General features: G+C 43.2%; 1 protein-coding gene across 2 annotated transcripts in view; it reads left to right on the top strand.

The window, feature by feature from the left end:
• csad (cysteine sulfinic acid decarboxylase) overlaps positions 1-15,880 on the top strand; it is a 113,520-nt gene that overhangs the window by 58,090 nt on the left and 39,550 nt on the right. For both annotated transcript variants that reach the window (XM_039746753.1, XM_039746752.1), the window contains exons 3-4: positions 5,004-5,130; positions 8,056-8,146. In XM_039746753.1, coding sequence (XP_039602687.1) covers positions 5,004-5,130; positions 8,056-8,146 — 218 coding nt within the window. The remainder of the gene's footprint in view (positions 1-5,003; positions 5,131-8,055; positions 8,147-15,880) is intronic.

Below are 15,880 nucleotides of genomic sequence, written 5' to 3'. Positions count from 1 at the left end.
ATCGTATTTTACGATTCTAATCAGAGTCGGAGTAATAAATATGTTGGCGTGGTCATTTTAGATCTGAGATCGGCTAAAATTTAAACAATGACCGTTGTTAATACCCAGCCGTCATTTCTCAGTTTGCCAATAGATGTCAGAAGGACGGATGCCAAAGCCGAACTGCCCAAAGATAGATGTCGACGTACCAAGCAAATGGCGATACGTTCTAAATTACTTACGGTTCCAGAGCTGTTGAAAGATTTAAGTTAGTCAACGATGTTAATCCTGCAAAGTACGCCCCACCAAACCAACGTTCCAAAAACCAACCGAACTTCTGTTATCTGCTTGAACCAACACCGACTTACTATACTCGGCCGTCCAGCGGCGTCACTGAAGCATTCGAACATTCTTAGCCAATCATGCAATACTGCGTCCGCCATGTGATGTTCTAAAGTCCCATTGCATGGTTCTAACTTGTATTGAGTCAAGGTATTGATGCGAACACCATACATACAGATAGTATCAAATTATATATAAGGATATTTAGCTTGAAAAACGTCACTTCAACTTAAATATTTTATTTCAGTATTTTCTTCCTTGGCATGTCAGAAGGTAGCAGCTGTAAACAAACAGACCCTCAGTGGTCAGTCCGAGCGAGTGAAATGTCATATGAGAAGCCCAAAACAAATCGTATTTTACGATTCTAATCAGAGTCGGAGTAATAAATATGTTGGCGTGGTCATTTTAGATCTGAGATCGGCTAAAATTTAAACAATGACCGTTGTTAATACCCAGCCGTCATTTCTCAGTTTGCCAATAGATGTCAGAAGGACGGATGCCAAAGCCGAATTGAACCAAAGATAGATGTCGACGTACCAAGCAAAATGTGATACGTTCTAAATTACTTACGGTTCCAGAGCTGTCGAAAAATTTAAGTCAGTCGTCCTGGAAAGTACACCCCACCAAAGCAACGTTCCAAAAACATACCGAACTTACTGTTATCTGCTCGAACCAACACTGACTTACTATACTCGGCCGTCCAGCAGCGTCACTGAAGCATTCGAACATTCTTAGCCAATCATGCAATACTGCGTCCGCGTTTGCCCTGTGATGTTCTAACTACATGAATGCAGAGTCCCATTGCATGGTTCTAACTTGTATTGAGTCGAGTTATTGACGCGAACACCATACATACGGATAGTATCAAATTATATATAAGAATAGGATTCAGACAGGAATATAAATAACAAGCTGGTTAAGTTTGCAGATGATACCAAACTGGGTGGACTGGCAGATTATTGACAATCCTTTGAATCATCACAGAGGGACTTGGACAGCAGACAGACTTGGGCAGATTTGTGGAAGATGAAATGAAATGTCAGTAAATGTAAAGAATTAGACATAGGAAGTAAAAATGTGAGGTCTGAACACACAATGGGAAGTCTGAAAATCGAGAGTCCACCTTATGAGAAGGATTTAGGAGTCATAGTGGACTCGACACTGTCAACTGCCAGACAGTGTTAAGAAGGATAACAGACTGTCAGGTTATATAGCGCCTTGATGTGTGGTGTACAAGTCACAGGAGGTTCTGCTCAAGCTTTACAACACACTGGTGAGACCTCATCTGGAGTACTTGGTGCAGTTTGGGTCTGCAGACTACCAGAAAAGATTTCAAAAATGTATTTCAAGCGGGCTTTTAAACTTTGAACTTTCCTCTATCCAGTGATCTGTCTTATACAGTTTGTTTGAAATACATTTTTCAAATATACTCTTTCATTTTGAATAGCCCTGCATATAAAAAGATTTTAAAGTCCCTTTGTTTTAAAGATCCCTGAGTACAATGGGAAAAGGATCTCTTACTCAACACGTCAGAAATGGAGTGTAAGGCAACCACGCACAGAATTCACTCGAAATTCATATGTGCAAAGAATTCAATTATTCAACTCAGAATCTTTTATGGAGCACAGCTATCTTGCTTAAAATTGTCCAAAATGTTTCCAAGGCAAGATCCAACATGTGAACGTTACACTCGAGCCCCGGCTTCACTGGGCCACACGTTTTGGGCCTGCACCAAATTAACAATATTTTGGACAAAAATCTTTAAATGTCCATCAGACAGCCTTGGTGCCACAATCCCTCCTAATCCATTAACAGCTGTGTTTGGTGGTCTCCCAGATTGGCTTAAAGTGGACAAGGACAAACAAACTGTCATTGCCTTTACTTCACCGTTAGCACTGTGGAAAGCAGCCCGGACACAGACAGGCGGACATCGTTTGAATCACCACAACATGTTTATTTACACTAGTTACACAATGAGTGACACACACAACCCCAAAACTCCCCCAAAGTCCAGCCATCAAATGGAGGGAGGCGGCCCCTTTTATACACACCCAGATGTGCTCCAGGTGCCTCCCGATTAGCTTCCACCAGCACTCCCAAGTGTGAAGGAAGTACCGGCTGCGCATCCGGAAGCACTCCGGGTGTCCCTGGTCTTCTTCCCCCCAGCACTTCCGGGTGTGGCGGTAGTGCTGAGGGCCAGGGGTCCTCAGGCATTGGGGCACCCCCTGGTGGTGACCACGGGCCCCTATAGGGTTGAGCTTCTAAGTTCTGTTTCCATGGTCCCCAAAGCCACCAGGGCAGTCACCCACTTGTGGTCTGGAGGAGGCATAAGCCCTCCTCTGGACCTTCTGGGCGTCCCGGCTGGGTACCACCCCCAGCCACACGCCACAGCACGTAGACTTATCTTGCTCAACTGGAAAAATTCTAACTCACCTCTTTTAAGTCAGTGGGTAACTGATGTTATATACTATTTATATATACTTTACTATCCGGCCTGTCACTCTGGCCTGTCGCTCTGACGTCATATGTGATGAAGACAATGGAGCGGCTGCTGCTTCACCACCTGAGGCCACAGGTCTGCCATGCCCTCAACCGTCTGCAGTTCGCATACCAGGAGAAGGTGGGAGCAGAGGATGCCATCATCTGTATGCTACATCGATCCTCTCCCCCTCTTGGACAGAGGCAGTGGTGCAGTAAGAATTATATTTCTGGACTTCTCTAGCGGCTTCAACACCATCCAACCTCCGCTTCTCAGGGACAAGCTGACAGAGATGGGAGTAGATTCACACCTGGTGCCATGGATCATGGACTATCTGACAGACAGACCTCAGTATGTGCGTCTCGGGAACTGCAGGTCTGACATTGTGGTTAGCAACACAGGAGCGCCGCAGGGGACTGGACTTTCTCCGGTCCTGTTCAACCAACATACATCAGACTTCCAATACATAATAAAGTTAACTGACGACACTGCTATAGTGGGCTGCATCAGGAGTGGGCAGGAGGAGGAGTACAGGAACCTAATCAAGGACTTTGTTAAATGGTGCGACTCAAACCACTTACACCTGAACACCAGCAAAACCAAGGAGCTGGTGGTGGATTTTAGGAGGACCAGGCCCCTCACGGACCCCGTGATCATCAGAGGTGACTGTGCAGAGGGTACACACCTATAAATACCTGGGAGTGCAGCTGGATGACAAATTGGACTGGACTGCCAATACTGATGATCTGTGTAAGAAAGGACAGAGCTGACTATACTTCATTAGAAGGCTGGCATCCTTCAACATCTGCAATAAGATGCTACAGATGTTCTATCAGACGGTTGTGGCGAGCGTCCTCATCTACATGGTGGTGTGCTGAGGAGGCAGCATAAAGAAGAGGGACGCCTCACACATGGACAGACTGGTGAGGAAGGCAGGCTCTATTGTAGGCACGGAGCTGGACAGTTTGACATCTGTGGCAGAGCGACGGGCGCTGAGCAGACTGCTGTCAATCATGGAGAATCCACTGCATCCACTGAACAGGATCATCTCCAGACAGAGGAGCAGCTTCAGCGACAGACAGACTGCTGTCACCGTCCTGCTCCACTGACAGACTGAGGAGACCCCACAATATGCGACTCTTCAATTCTTTAATTTAATATTGTTCTTTATCAGTATGCTGCTGCTAGAGTACAGTATGTGAATTTCCCCTGGGATTAATAAAGTATCTATCTATCTATCTATCTATCTATCTATCTATCTATCTATCTATCTATCTATCTATCTATCTATCTATCTATTTACAATTGGAAAAAATCTAATTCTTACTTAGAAGATCTGTTCAAAACATTTTTTAAAACCTGGCAGGATCTAATCAATAAAATTTGAGGAAAAGCACTTAAATTGGGGGAAAAGACTCCCTTCTCTCTTTACTACTCTGAATAGTTTTCCTCTGGCTGTTGGCCTTCCTCTTTTTCTCATGGGCTGGGGGTTGATTTGAATTTAGTTTTGTTACATTTTGACTTGATTATATGGAATGTTATATGTTTTAATAAATTCAGTAAAACATCAAAAAAATGTATTTACATCCATACTGACAGTATTCTCCATAATTAGTTTATTAGATATTCCATAATGCCAGAGGAAGATTTCAGTGTTCACCCAGCATTGGAAGACCAATAGGACCCCGTCAACTTCCATGCGATATTTTGCCCAATGACCCAACACCAGTTACCCCAAGCCTGACGTTTCTGAACTAGATGTGTTTGGTTGGTTCTTTTATGTCTGTCTCTCAGATCCAGCATCATGGGTTCTTGTCCCATTCCTAGCCAACCGCGTGAGGTTTGAATGTTCTCGTCATGCCTGCATGCATTTTTGTCCCGTTTACTTCAGTCTTCCCGCCCCATTCCCAAAGATGCGTATCAGGTCAATTGGCTATTTTAAACTGTCCCTTTGAGTATCTGGCAGGAGCCTTGGATGGACTATTTGTTTCCTGCCTTGCACCCGCTCTTGCCAGGACAGGCTGCTGCTCATTCAGCCCTGACCTGGATTAAGCAGGCTGACAGTGTTATGTTACCTGCATTTCTTCTTGCTGACTTAATAAGTCCTTCCATTCCCAAGGTGTATTTGCTCATTTTATGCTGGAGCAGCAGCCAATGATTCAAGTGTTTGACACCTTTCACCAAGTTTGAACTTCTCGTTTAGGTCTGTGAATGGAAGGATCCAGAGATGCTAAGGGATCTGTTGGACTTGGAGCTCGGAGACAGCAATGAGCCCCATGAGAAGCTACTGCAGCTGTGCCGCGACGTGGCCAGGTTCAGCGTGAAAACCAGTAAGTGAAGTTTAAAGAGAAGGGGAGTGGTCACCAGAGTGACCACAAATGACTCCTGGCTTGATGGCCATTGCCTGGGTTTCCCTGCCTCTACAAATTAAATTATACTTTCTAAGTTCATGGGCTGCAGTGGGTTGGCGCCCTGCCCGGGATTGGTTCCTGCCTTGCGCTCTGTGTTGGCTGGGATTGGCTCCAGCAGATCCCCGTGACCCTGTGTTCAGATTCAATGGGTTGGAAAATGGATGGATGGATGGATGGATGAAGTTCATGGGTATTCTTTGGGACAACTGCCATTGTTGTTACATCATCTGCCTAATTGTTTCAGTCTCAGGAACAGTCCGCATCTTCACAGAACCTTCAATAAAAATAAAACATGGACAAGAAATGCTTACCGTCACTGGCAAGACAGCAAGGATCCATAAGCCCACATAACAAGGGAATGGAGAAGGGTGGAATAGAAGATGTGTGTTATCCAAAGTTCACAATTTGGAGCTCCTGAGAATTAAAGGAGCTGAGGACTGAGTACAAGGTGAATAGGAGCCACCTAAACAAGAAAGACCCAACAGTGGTGGAAAAGGAGCACCTATTAATGATATTGAGGGTAGATGAGTGGCACATGGGCACAGTATATCCTGGAAATGTAAAAGGGAACATTTGATTGCCCACAGCTTTGGCAACAAAGAATTAATTTCCAAGTGAACATGTTGCAGTCAGGAAGCCATTGTGGGGAAGATGGTCTAAAGGTGAAGGCTTTGGCTATAAAACAGAGGGGTACAAGTTCAGTCCCCCCTCCTCTGAATTCTTTTTTTACCAGAATGAATCACCTAACCAGCATGTGCTCAAACTGTCAAGAAATATAAGCTAATTAATTTGGATAACATTCATTATAAAAGGCCCTGTATAATACATCGGGGAGAAATCTCCCATGCTGACTAATTTTCTAACACTTAGTAAGTCACTTCATTTGAGGATGCAGGGAGTAGAGTTGGTGAAGGTGGAAGAGTTTAAATACTTGGGATCAACAGTACAGAGTAATGGGATTGTGGAAGAGACATGAAGAAGAGAGTGCAGGCTGGGTGGAGTGGGTGGAGAAGAGTGTCAGGAATGATTTGTGACAGAAGGGTATCAGCAAGAGTGAAAGGGAAGGTCTACAGGACGGTAGTGAGACCAGCTGTGTTATATGGGCTGGAGACGGTGGCACAGGAGACAGAGCTGGAGGTGGCAGAGTTAAAGATGCTAAGATTTGCACTGGGTGTGACGAGGATGGACAGGATTAGAAATGAGGACATTAGAGGGTCAGCTCAGGTGGGACGAGTCAGATAGACAAAGTCAGAGAGGCAAGATTGCACTGGTTTGGACATGTGGAGAGGGGAGACGATGAGTATACTGGGAGAAGGATGCTAAGGATAGAGCTGACAGGCAAGAGGAAAAGAGAAAGGCCTAAGAGAAGGTTTATGGATGTGGTGAGAGAGGACATGCAGGTGATGGGTGTGACAGAGCAAGATGACGAGGACAGGAAGATATGGAAGAAGATGATCCGCTGTGGCGACCCCTAAAGGGAGTAGCCGAAAGAAGAAGAAGAAGCACCCATTATGCAGAAATAAGAACCATCTGTGCTATACCTGTGCAACACATCAGGGTGGTGTTCACTACATTAAACAACAGAGGTCATTTGCCATCATTGACTACTTTTGTGCCTCTCATTAAATCACTTCATTTGACACAACTTACCATCTAGAAGGAAAAGAAACTGCGAAGTGCCTCGGGCTAGTGGCCACTATAGAAGTGCACCACACAAAGCAACAGGAATCATTCTTTCCTAATAATTCCCTAAGTGACACTCAAGTAGATACTAAGTGTACTCAGTGATTGTAGAGAGAGAAGTGCTGCTTAGATTAAAAAGACTGATATCTAACAAATTGCCCAATCCAGATAACATCTGAGGATCTTGCAAGCCAGAAATAGTGAAGAGGCTGTTCCTGATGAGATTCCAGTGGAAGCTCTAAATGTTGGCCCAGGATTTACTCTATCAGCTATTTTGTAAAATCTGGAGGGTTGAAAACATCCCCTCACTATTGAAGGGAGGGCATCTGATCAAGATCTTCAAGAAAGGAGGTGCACAAATTAAAGGGGCATCACACACTTGTACATTCCTGGAATTATCTTCAGCAGAATTATCCTGGAGAAACTCAAGGGACCAGTTAATCCGAAGCTGACCGATGAGCAGGCAGATTTCAGGAAAGACCGGTCATGCGTGGACCAACTTACCACTCTGTGGGTTATTGTCAAGCAGTCGATCGAGTCGGAATCATCACTCTATTTATGTTTCATGGACTGAGAAGGTGCTTGACAATCTAGACAGAGAGATGTTGTAAAAGCTGCTTCACCACTGTGGTATCCTGAAGAAAATTATAAAACCTGATCAAGATTTCATACAATGAAGTAATATACCATGTCGTACATGGAGAACACCTGATTGAGACTTTTGAGGTTGGAACCAGAGTGATACCGGGTTGATTCTGTAACCATTTTTGTTTTTGCTCACCATTGACTGGATCATGAACACGGTGAGAGAAGAACTGCAAGTTGTATTGCGAGTAGATGAATAGGTGTTAGGTAGGACAACAAGAAGGAGGCCACCCAGAGACAAAGAGACATGATGGTGGAACAGAGAGGTCAGTGAGGGACCGATTTATGGCTTAGCTATTGGCCACACAGAGGTGAGAGGCTTCATTTTGTGTTTATTCGTGTGGTATTTTGGGTTGTCCCTGTCCTTACCCTTCCTCTTTATTAATGAAGACAATGGTGATTAGCTGATTTTTATGCAGATTGAAATGCCCGTCTGGAAGCACAATGTTACTATTACGTTCTTAATAATTACTAGCTGCATGGAGCTGAACCTTTTTTTCCCGATTCATTTTTTAGATCACCCCAGGTTTTTCAATCAGCTCTTTGCAGGACTGGACCACCATGCACTTGTTGGACGGTTCTTGTCGGACTCTCTGAACACGAGTCAGTAAGTTTTACAACTGTTACTTGCCTCATATTCGTCTTGCAGAGCCAGGCATTTAATATTCTGTACTTCTGGAGACGACTTGGAGTGAGTTTTGTTTAAAAGTGGGTGAGAACAACTAGACGGCTCACTCAATTTGAAATTTCAAAACTAATCCAATGCCTCGTGAAGGTGGAGCTCACAGTTGGGCTGGGATTTTAAACAGCAAAGAGTAATGGTACACTTGTCAAACTGGTCAGATGGACAACAAGACTGTGATCACCACAGGTAAACCTTCAATGGCTATAAAATCTCCAGAAACATGTACAGGTAACCACTTCATATTCACAAGGGTTATGGCCAGAAGACCCCTGTGAATGTAAAAATTCACAAATAATACTTGGATCTCCCCAAGTGTGGTAGGGCATGTCACTGTGGGATATTTTTGTGATTTAACTTATTCATTTCTCTTAGTTTTTTTATTTTACACACCTTGTTGGTTAACTGGCACTGACACACATGCACACTCGCCTCGTATGCTACATGGCAAGTGCACGGCATCAGCTGGGTTTGGCCAAATAAATAAAAAAGGAATGGTCAGGTTAAGAAAGAAGAAAAAGAAATCTGGAGAAAGGAAATCGAAAAGCAAGTGAGCACAAGGTTGAGAAATGGCAGAGCCTAGAAGGATGGCTAGAGCTTTGTGCTTGATTTTGGTAGAGGTGTGTGAGTGGGAAAGAGAGAGAGCGAGTGAGGAGGAGAGAGTGAGCACAAAAGAGAGAGAGAAAGAGAGAGTGTAAGAGAGAGAGAGAGGGAGGGTGAGAGAGAAAGAGCGAGAGTGAGTGAGAGTGTAAAGGAGAGCAAGAGAGCACAAAAGATGGAGGGAGGGAGAGAGAGAGAGAGAGTGAGCACAAAGCAGAGGGAGGGAGAGAGAGAGAGTGAGAGAGTGTAAGGGAGAGAGAGTGAGCACAAAAGAGAGAGGGAGGGAGAGAGAGAGAGCACAGGGTGCGAACCAGCTGAGATGTGATGTCTGAAAACCTAAGGGAGCAATGAAGGTAGAAGGTAGCAGGCTCAGATCCACCACTTTTTTTTCTCTCCGTTATATTAAAAATGTAACGTTATTCAGCCTAGACCACTCCCCTCCACACCCCTTGCCCAATCATTACTCATACTGCGCACATCCTCTCTCCATACCCCCCGTGACAGTCTCATCCTTAAGCACAGATTATAATGGCAAGGCAGTAAAGCAAATGATCTATTCAAGAATGTCAAATTTTACATCACGATAGAAAAAGAGCTAATAATGAACATCGTTAAAAAGAAAATGAACAAAAAAAGAACTGTATACAATAAGAATCAAAAACAAAGAGAATCGTCCAATGAAAGAAAAATATCCTGAACAATATCCATACATTTTCTAACCCGCTGAATCCGAATACAGGGTCTGCTGGAGCCAATCCAGGGCACAAGGCAAGAACCAATCCTGGACAGGGTGCCAACCCACCACAGGACACACACAAACACCAAGCACACACTAGGGCCAATTTAGAATCACCAATCCACCTAACCTGCATGTCTTTGGATTGTGGGAGGAAACCGAGCCCGGAGGAAACCCACGCAGACACGGGGAGAACATGCAAACTCCACGCAGGGAGGACCCGGGAAGCGAACCCAGGTCTCCTTACTGCAAGGCAGCAGTGTTACCACTGCGCCACCGTGCCACCCTCCTGAGCAATATGCAAATAGAAATTCAGAAAAGCAAAATTTATAGAATGTGAGTCAGAGGATAAAGTAATTCATAATATTGTTTTTGATGAGGCGTTAATGTAATTTACTTTTACTTTTTTTACCATGTTTTATTACTCATTGATATTTAAAATAGACAGTTTTTGTGATATACTCAAGTAACTGATTTTCTATCTATAATGACAGGACCAAACCATCTTTCTCCCGTTCCCCACCTACTTTTCTATATACCACCATATTTTCTAAATACAGTCGCTTTCTCTAATGGAGGAGCACCCCGAGGCCCTTTGAGCGGCTCAGCCACAAGATAGCAGGTACCCAGTGCCCAGCCCCGGGGTTTGGTGAGTGAAGCAAGTAGGGGGTGCCCCTGTTATAATATGTTTGTTATAAAATGAAGTTTAATGTCACTATCTCTGTGCACACTGTTATGGATTCATTCATACAGGCAGACCAAGTTTGGTACACAGGGGCTCGGCATTTAGAATTGCCAGCCAAGCATAGGACTAGATAGCCAAAGACAACTGGAGGATTGTATAGTCAGCCTAATAGACAGAATAGTATCTCAGCACAAAATCTTCTTTCCTTGTTGGGAGAATGAGAACTGCAAGTAGGCATTGTGCTATTACTGTATTTTTTGGAGTTGCGTCTTTTCCTGTCCTTATTTGGAGACCAGATAAAGAGCCTGCACATGGAGCAACCAGTATGTAAGGATGGACCTACTGCCAATACACTTTGAAGCTGTTGGGGCGGAAGATTATGTCATCCGTCCGGAAAATCCTTTCAACGTGGTGACGAAAGATGGTAGACTGCGTAGATCAAGACCCACACCTTGATAGTCTGTCATAAGCTTCCCGTCTGTTATACCGCATAAAATCTTCATTAAAGAAAGCTAAGTATAATTCTCTCGTGATTCTTTGTTGTACTGCCGTAATCACTATGGGAAGGATCTCGCCTTTTAATATTATATCTCTATCTTTTCGGTTAACTTAACATATATATGAACTTATTCCAACAAGGGAGCTTTTGCTTCTAAAGGAAGCAGCCCCCAAGTTTTTTTAATTAAAAAATGCTTTCAGTATTAATAATACAGTATGCACTTACACTAACAGTCTTCTTCATCTTCTTTTGTCTGCTCCCATTAGGGGATGCCACAGTGGATCATCTTCTTCCATATCTTTCTGTCCTGGTCACACTCATCACCTGCATGTCCTCTCTCACCACATCCATAAACCTTCTCTTAGGCCTTCCTCTTTTCCTCTTACCTGGCAGTTCTATTGTTAGCATCCTTCTCCCAATATGCCCAGCATCTCTCCTCTTCAAACCAAACCAACACATTCTCGCCTCTCCGACTTTGTCTCCAAACCATCCAACCTGAGCTGACCCTCTAATGATAGTAATATTTACATATTTTATGTGATACTATTTTTTTAAGTATTGTTTGTATATTTTTGGCTTATGTGTCGCCTACAATTTTCTGGTCCAAAAAAATTCCCATTTAATTGTTCACAGCTAATTCACAAATAACCAAAACTGCAAATGTCAATTTCGTAAATCTGTAGGGGCGACTGTAAAATGTATGTGGTGTGTATGAAGAACACCTTCTACCTGAAAACCTCAAAGGCAGAAAGGAGGAGAACAGGCTTCAAAATAAAAAAATAAATCATAGCAGGACATCACTGGTTTCCTTGAATTAAGCAATTCCCGGGCCAATTGGCCCCAAATTCATAATGCATTCTGCAAGACCTGTACAGGCCCAAAATGGGTCGCGAGCATTTTAAAGTACAAACATATTTTATATGCCTAAATTGCCCCTCAAGGGAGAGAATAACTTCTGGCTTGAAAAGACGGGAATAAACCCATATTCTTAAAATTTCAAGAATTTATTAGACAATCAAAAAAAGAACAAAAAGTGGCAAAACAAGAGAAACGACAAAGATCAGGCAAGTCCAGATTTGTTGATGTATGTAACACACAAGACATCAGACAGCCAATCTTCTCTTCTGAAAAACACAGCATGAGGGGAAAGAAGAATTCCATACTGCTGAGAGAACCTGCAGTTGTTTTGTTCAACTTTAACAACTGCTTGGGAGATACCTGATCCAACATTGGCTCTGTGCCATTATGATGGCCTCGCAAAGCATCATGAGGAGCTGGGAAAAAAACAATCATTTTTCTAAACCAGCTCTGTGGCAGATTTTTGGGGAACAATTTGTTGAACAAGGTCACCAGCGAACCCAGCAAATTCGCTGCAAACAATGCTTTGGCAAATTTTCCAACAATACTCAAGTCACAGTTAGTCATCTTGCCTGTGGTGGCCATAGCTAGGAGGGTATTGTTGTACACAGTGGCAGGATCTTTTTCTTCTCCATTGTACTTTACCTTCTGTTATTGTTCATAAATAAATGCAGAACGGCAACAAAGTATTTCCTTAAATATTAGTAACATTATTGAAATTAATACTTCACCCCTCTCAACAAGCAGTGGAATTACTTACTGTCTATGGTGGAATTAGCTGAAGCCTCCACACAGTAACAAATGGGGATTGGTGTAAGGCATGGAAAATGTGAAAATGAAGATGACAGCTGCGTGAATTCACCCCCATTTTTCACACCGTTCACATTTCCTAGGTGGAGTGGTGGTTTTGAGGCTAAGGATCTGTGTTGGTATCTGGAAGGTTGCTGGTTCTAATTCAGTTTCTGCCAGAAGAGATCTTACTTCATTGGACCCTTAACCTGAAAATTACTCCAGGGGTGCTCTACAATGGGCTCTGACTCCCAATAGTCATGCGAAAAGTAGGAGTGTGTGATATGTACTGTCTATGATATGATATGAGTCTTAATTGTTGTTTTATTGGGGTGTGAGATGAAATTATTGAATGTCACATTGCAACAAACAAACAAAAACACAGTGTGAGAGTCCTCGCATTCACTGTCTAGTGTAACCTATCAGGATAGACTACTGTGCGTGCGCAAAGCGAGCACCTAGGCATGCACGGTCAGGACGTAGCTGGTATTAATGAGTGAACAAACAGCGCCAGGGGATCAAACAGCCTCACAATCTATGTCATTAGATTGAATTGCGAGACGTAGATCTTCTCTAGCACCTTCAACACCATCCAACCTCTGCTCCTTAGGGACAAGCTGACAGAGATGGGAGAAAATGCATACCTGGTAGCATGGATCGTGGACTGTCTTATAGACAGACCTCAGTATGTGTGTCTCGGGAACTGCATTTCTAACATTGTGGTCAGCAGCACAGGAGTGCAGCATGGGGCTGTACTTTCTCCGGTCCTGTTCAGCCAACAAACATTGGACTTCCAATACAACTCGAAGTCCTGCCACGTGCAAAAGTTTGCTGAGGACACTGCTATCGTGGGCTGCATCAGGAGTGGGCAGGAGGAGGAGTATAGGAAGCTAATCAAGGACTTTGTTAAATGATGTGACTCAAACCACCTACACCTGAACACCAGTAAAACCAAGGAGCTGGTGGTGGATTTTAGGAGACCCAGGGCCCTCCTGGACCCTGTGGTCATCAGAGGTGACTGTGCAGAGGGTACAGACCTATAAATACCTGGGAGTGCAGTTGGATGATAAATTGGACTGGACTGCCAATACTGATGCTCTGTGCAAGAGAGGACAGAGCCGACTATACTTCCTTAGAAGGCTGGCGTCCTTCAACATCTGCAATAAGATGCAGCAGATGTTCTATCAGACGGTTGTGGCGAGCGCCCTCTTCTACACGGTGGTGTGCTGGGAAAGCAGCATAAAGAAGGGGGACGCCTCATGCCTGGACAAACTGGTGAAGAAGGCAGGCTCTACTGTAGGCACGAAGCTGGACAGTCTGACATCCGTGGCAGAGCAATGGGTGCTGAGCAGACTCCTGTCAATCATGGACGATCAACTGCATCCACTGAACAGGATCATCTCCAGACGGAGGAGCAGCTTCAGAGACAGACAGACTGCTGTCACCATCCTGCTCCACTGACAGACTGAGGAGACCCCACACTGTGCGACTCTTCAGTTCCACATGGGGGGGTTAACGTTAATATTATACAAAGTTATTGACGGTTATACCTGCATTGTTATCACTCTTTAATTTAATATTGTGTTTATCAGTATGCTGCTGCAGGAGTATGGGAATTTCCCCCTTAATAATGTATCTATCTATCTATCTATCTATCTATCTATCTATCTATCTATCTATCTATCTATCTATCTATCTATCTATCTATCCTGACTACTACACTAAAATTAATATCTATCTATCTATCTATCTATCTATCTATCTATCTATCTATCTATCTATCTATCTATCTATCTATCTATCTATCTATCATCACTTGCATGGAAGTATTTGACTTTGAAAAAACTGATGTTGCTCAAAAGATCACAGACTGCAAACTCGAGACTGGTTGCCATTAAAGACAGCTCGACAACTGATTTGATTCACCATCTGCGAACTAACCACTGTACTGAATATGAAGGATGTGAAAAGTTTCAGGAGTCAGCTGTCTACGACAGGTCTAAATCACCCAAGGCACAAGCACAAAAACACACTCAGCAAACTTTAGCAGGATCATTCACACAAAAGTGCCATACAACAAGAAAAGCAATAGCTGGCATGACAAGGCTGTGAGAAAGACAACAGATAGTAGAGCCAATGTTGTCAGTGCAGTACGGAGTAACAACTGGAAGAGGCTTAATTGCTTTGGATGTAGGCTTTATATTGCCATTAATGGGTAATTTGGGTTGCTCTTTAAGTGAAGTTAATCTAGTACAGAGCCCCTACGTGTCAGGTAAAAAAAATCAGCTTGAATGAAATATGTTAACCATTCAAACAAATTATTTTTATTTCTGTAAGAAGCATAAGCCTATCTGCCGCATTTTCTTTCACAAGTCGTCTTGGTTGGGGGTCCTTGATTCCATAGCACTTTTTTTACATTCTTTATTTAAAACACTTGCACAGATCCCCATCTCGTCGCCCCATTCCATTCCACATCTGTGGCTGCAGAAGTTGAAGCAGGTGATGAGCAATGAGGGAGGGAGCACAAAAAAATAAAAGTCTTCCAGTAGCTATTTCCCAAAATAAAAAAACAACAAAATCACAGGAATTCAGTGAAGGCACAGACTGCCATTGAAAAAGAGATCAAGGGCTACCTGATGATCCCCGAGGTGGACAGTGATGTAAATCCACTTGAGTCGGAGAGCACTAGAAGTACATTTCCCAAAATTGGGGATGCTTGCAAAGAAGTACCTGTGTATCGCTGCCCCAAGCAGTCTATCTGAGAGCACCAGAGGAAATGTTGTAACAGGTAACTGTGCTGCTCTTGGACCACATGCTGCGGACGTGGACAGACCAGTGCTTCTGTCACACAACTTGAAGTTTCCTCTGTCAAATTTTATAATTGTTTTATTTTTCCTGATATTTTTGTGCAATATTGGACAGAACTTGAAGTTAATAATTTTTTTAAATGTTATAAGTTTTGATTTTTTTGTATCTTTCTGCAATATACAACAGAACTTGTTTACAAATTCTATAGTTTTTTTCCTGTGCAGTATTTGACTGAACTTTGGATTTTTAAACTCTAGTACAGAATATCACATTTTTGTTTTTGCTTGTAGGCTGCACAATTCACCTTACAAGCAGAGCAGTTTATGTTTATCCACATTGTAATGCTCATGCCCTGTAGTTCAATTATGATTAGTGTTTTATTCCCTTTGGATTCATAAGTGCCTGTTTAAAATGCTCTCATTATAATAGTTTTGTTGGTCTTTTGTGTAAATCCAGTAGGCTAATTTGAAATGGTTTGCTCATACTTGCACTTGTCATAAGAATGAGTCAAAGACATCATGAAGGTTTGGGGCAGCCACCCTTATATTGTTCCAAGTCTGCAAATTAGTTCACAGATCCGAGTCCAAAACAGAAGTGAGGGTATGGTAGCAAAGGTGACATCTTTATTAGGCATTACAGGAAGTGACATCATCAACGCCGGAACTGGAAGTGATGTCATCAGAG

Source organism: Polypterus senegalus, chromosome 3, assembly GCF_016835505.1.
Source record: "Polypterus senegalus isolate Bchr_013 chromosome 3, ASM1683550v1, whole genome shotgun sequence".
Classification (NCBI taxonomy): Eukaryota; Metazoa; Chordata; class Cladistia; order Polypteriformes; family Polypteridae; genus Polypterus; species Polypterus senegalus.
This window is presented reverse-complemented; position numbering and strand designations above follow the sequence as displayed.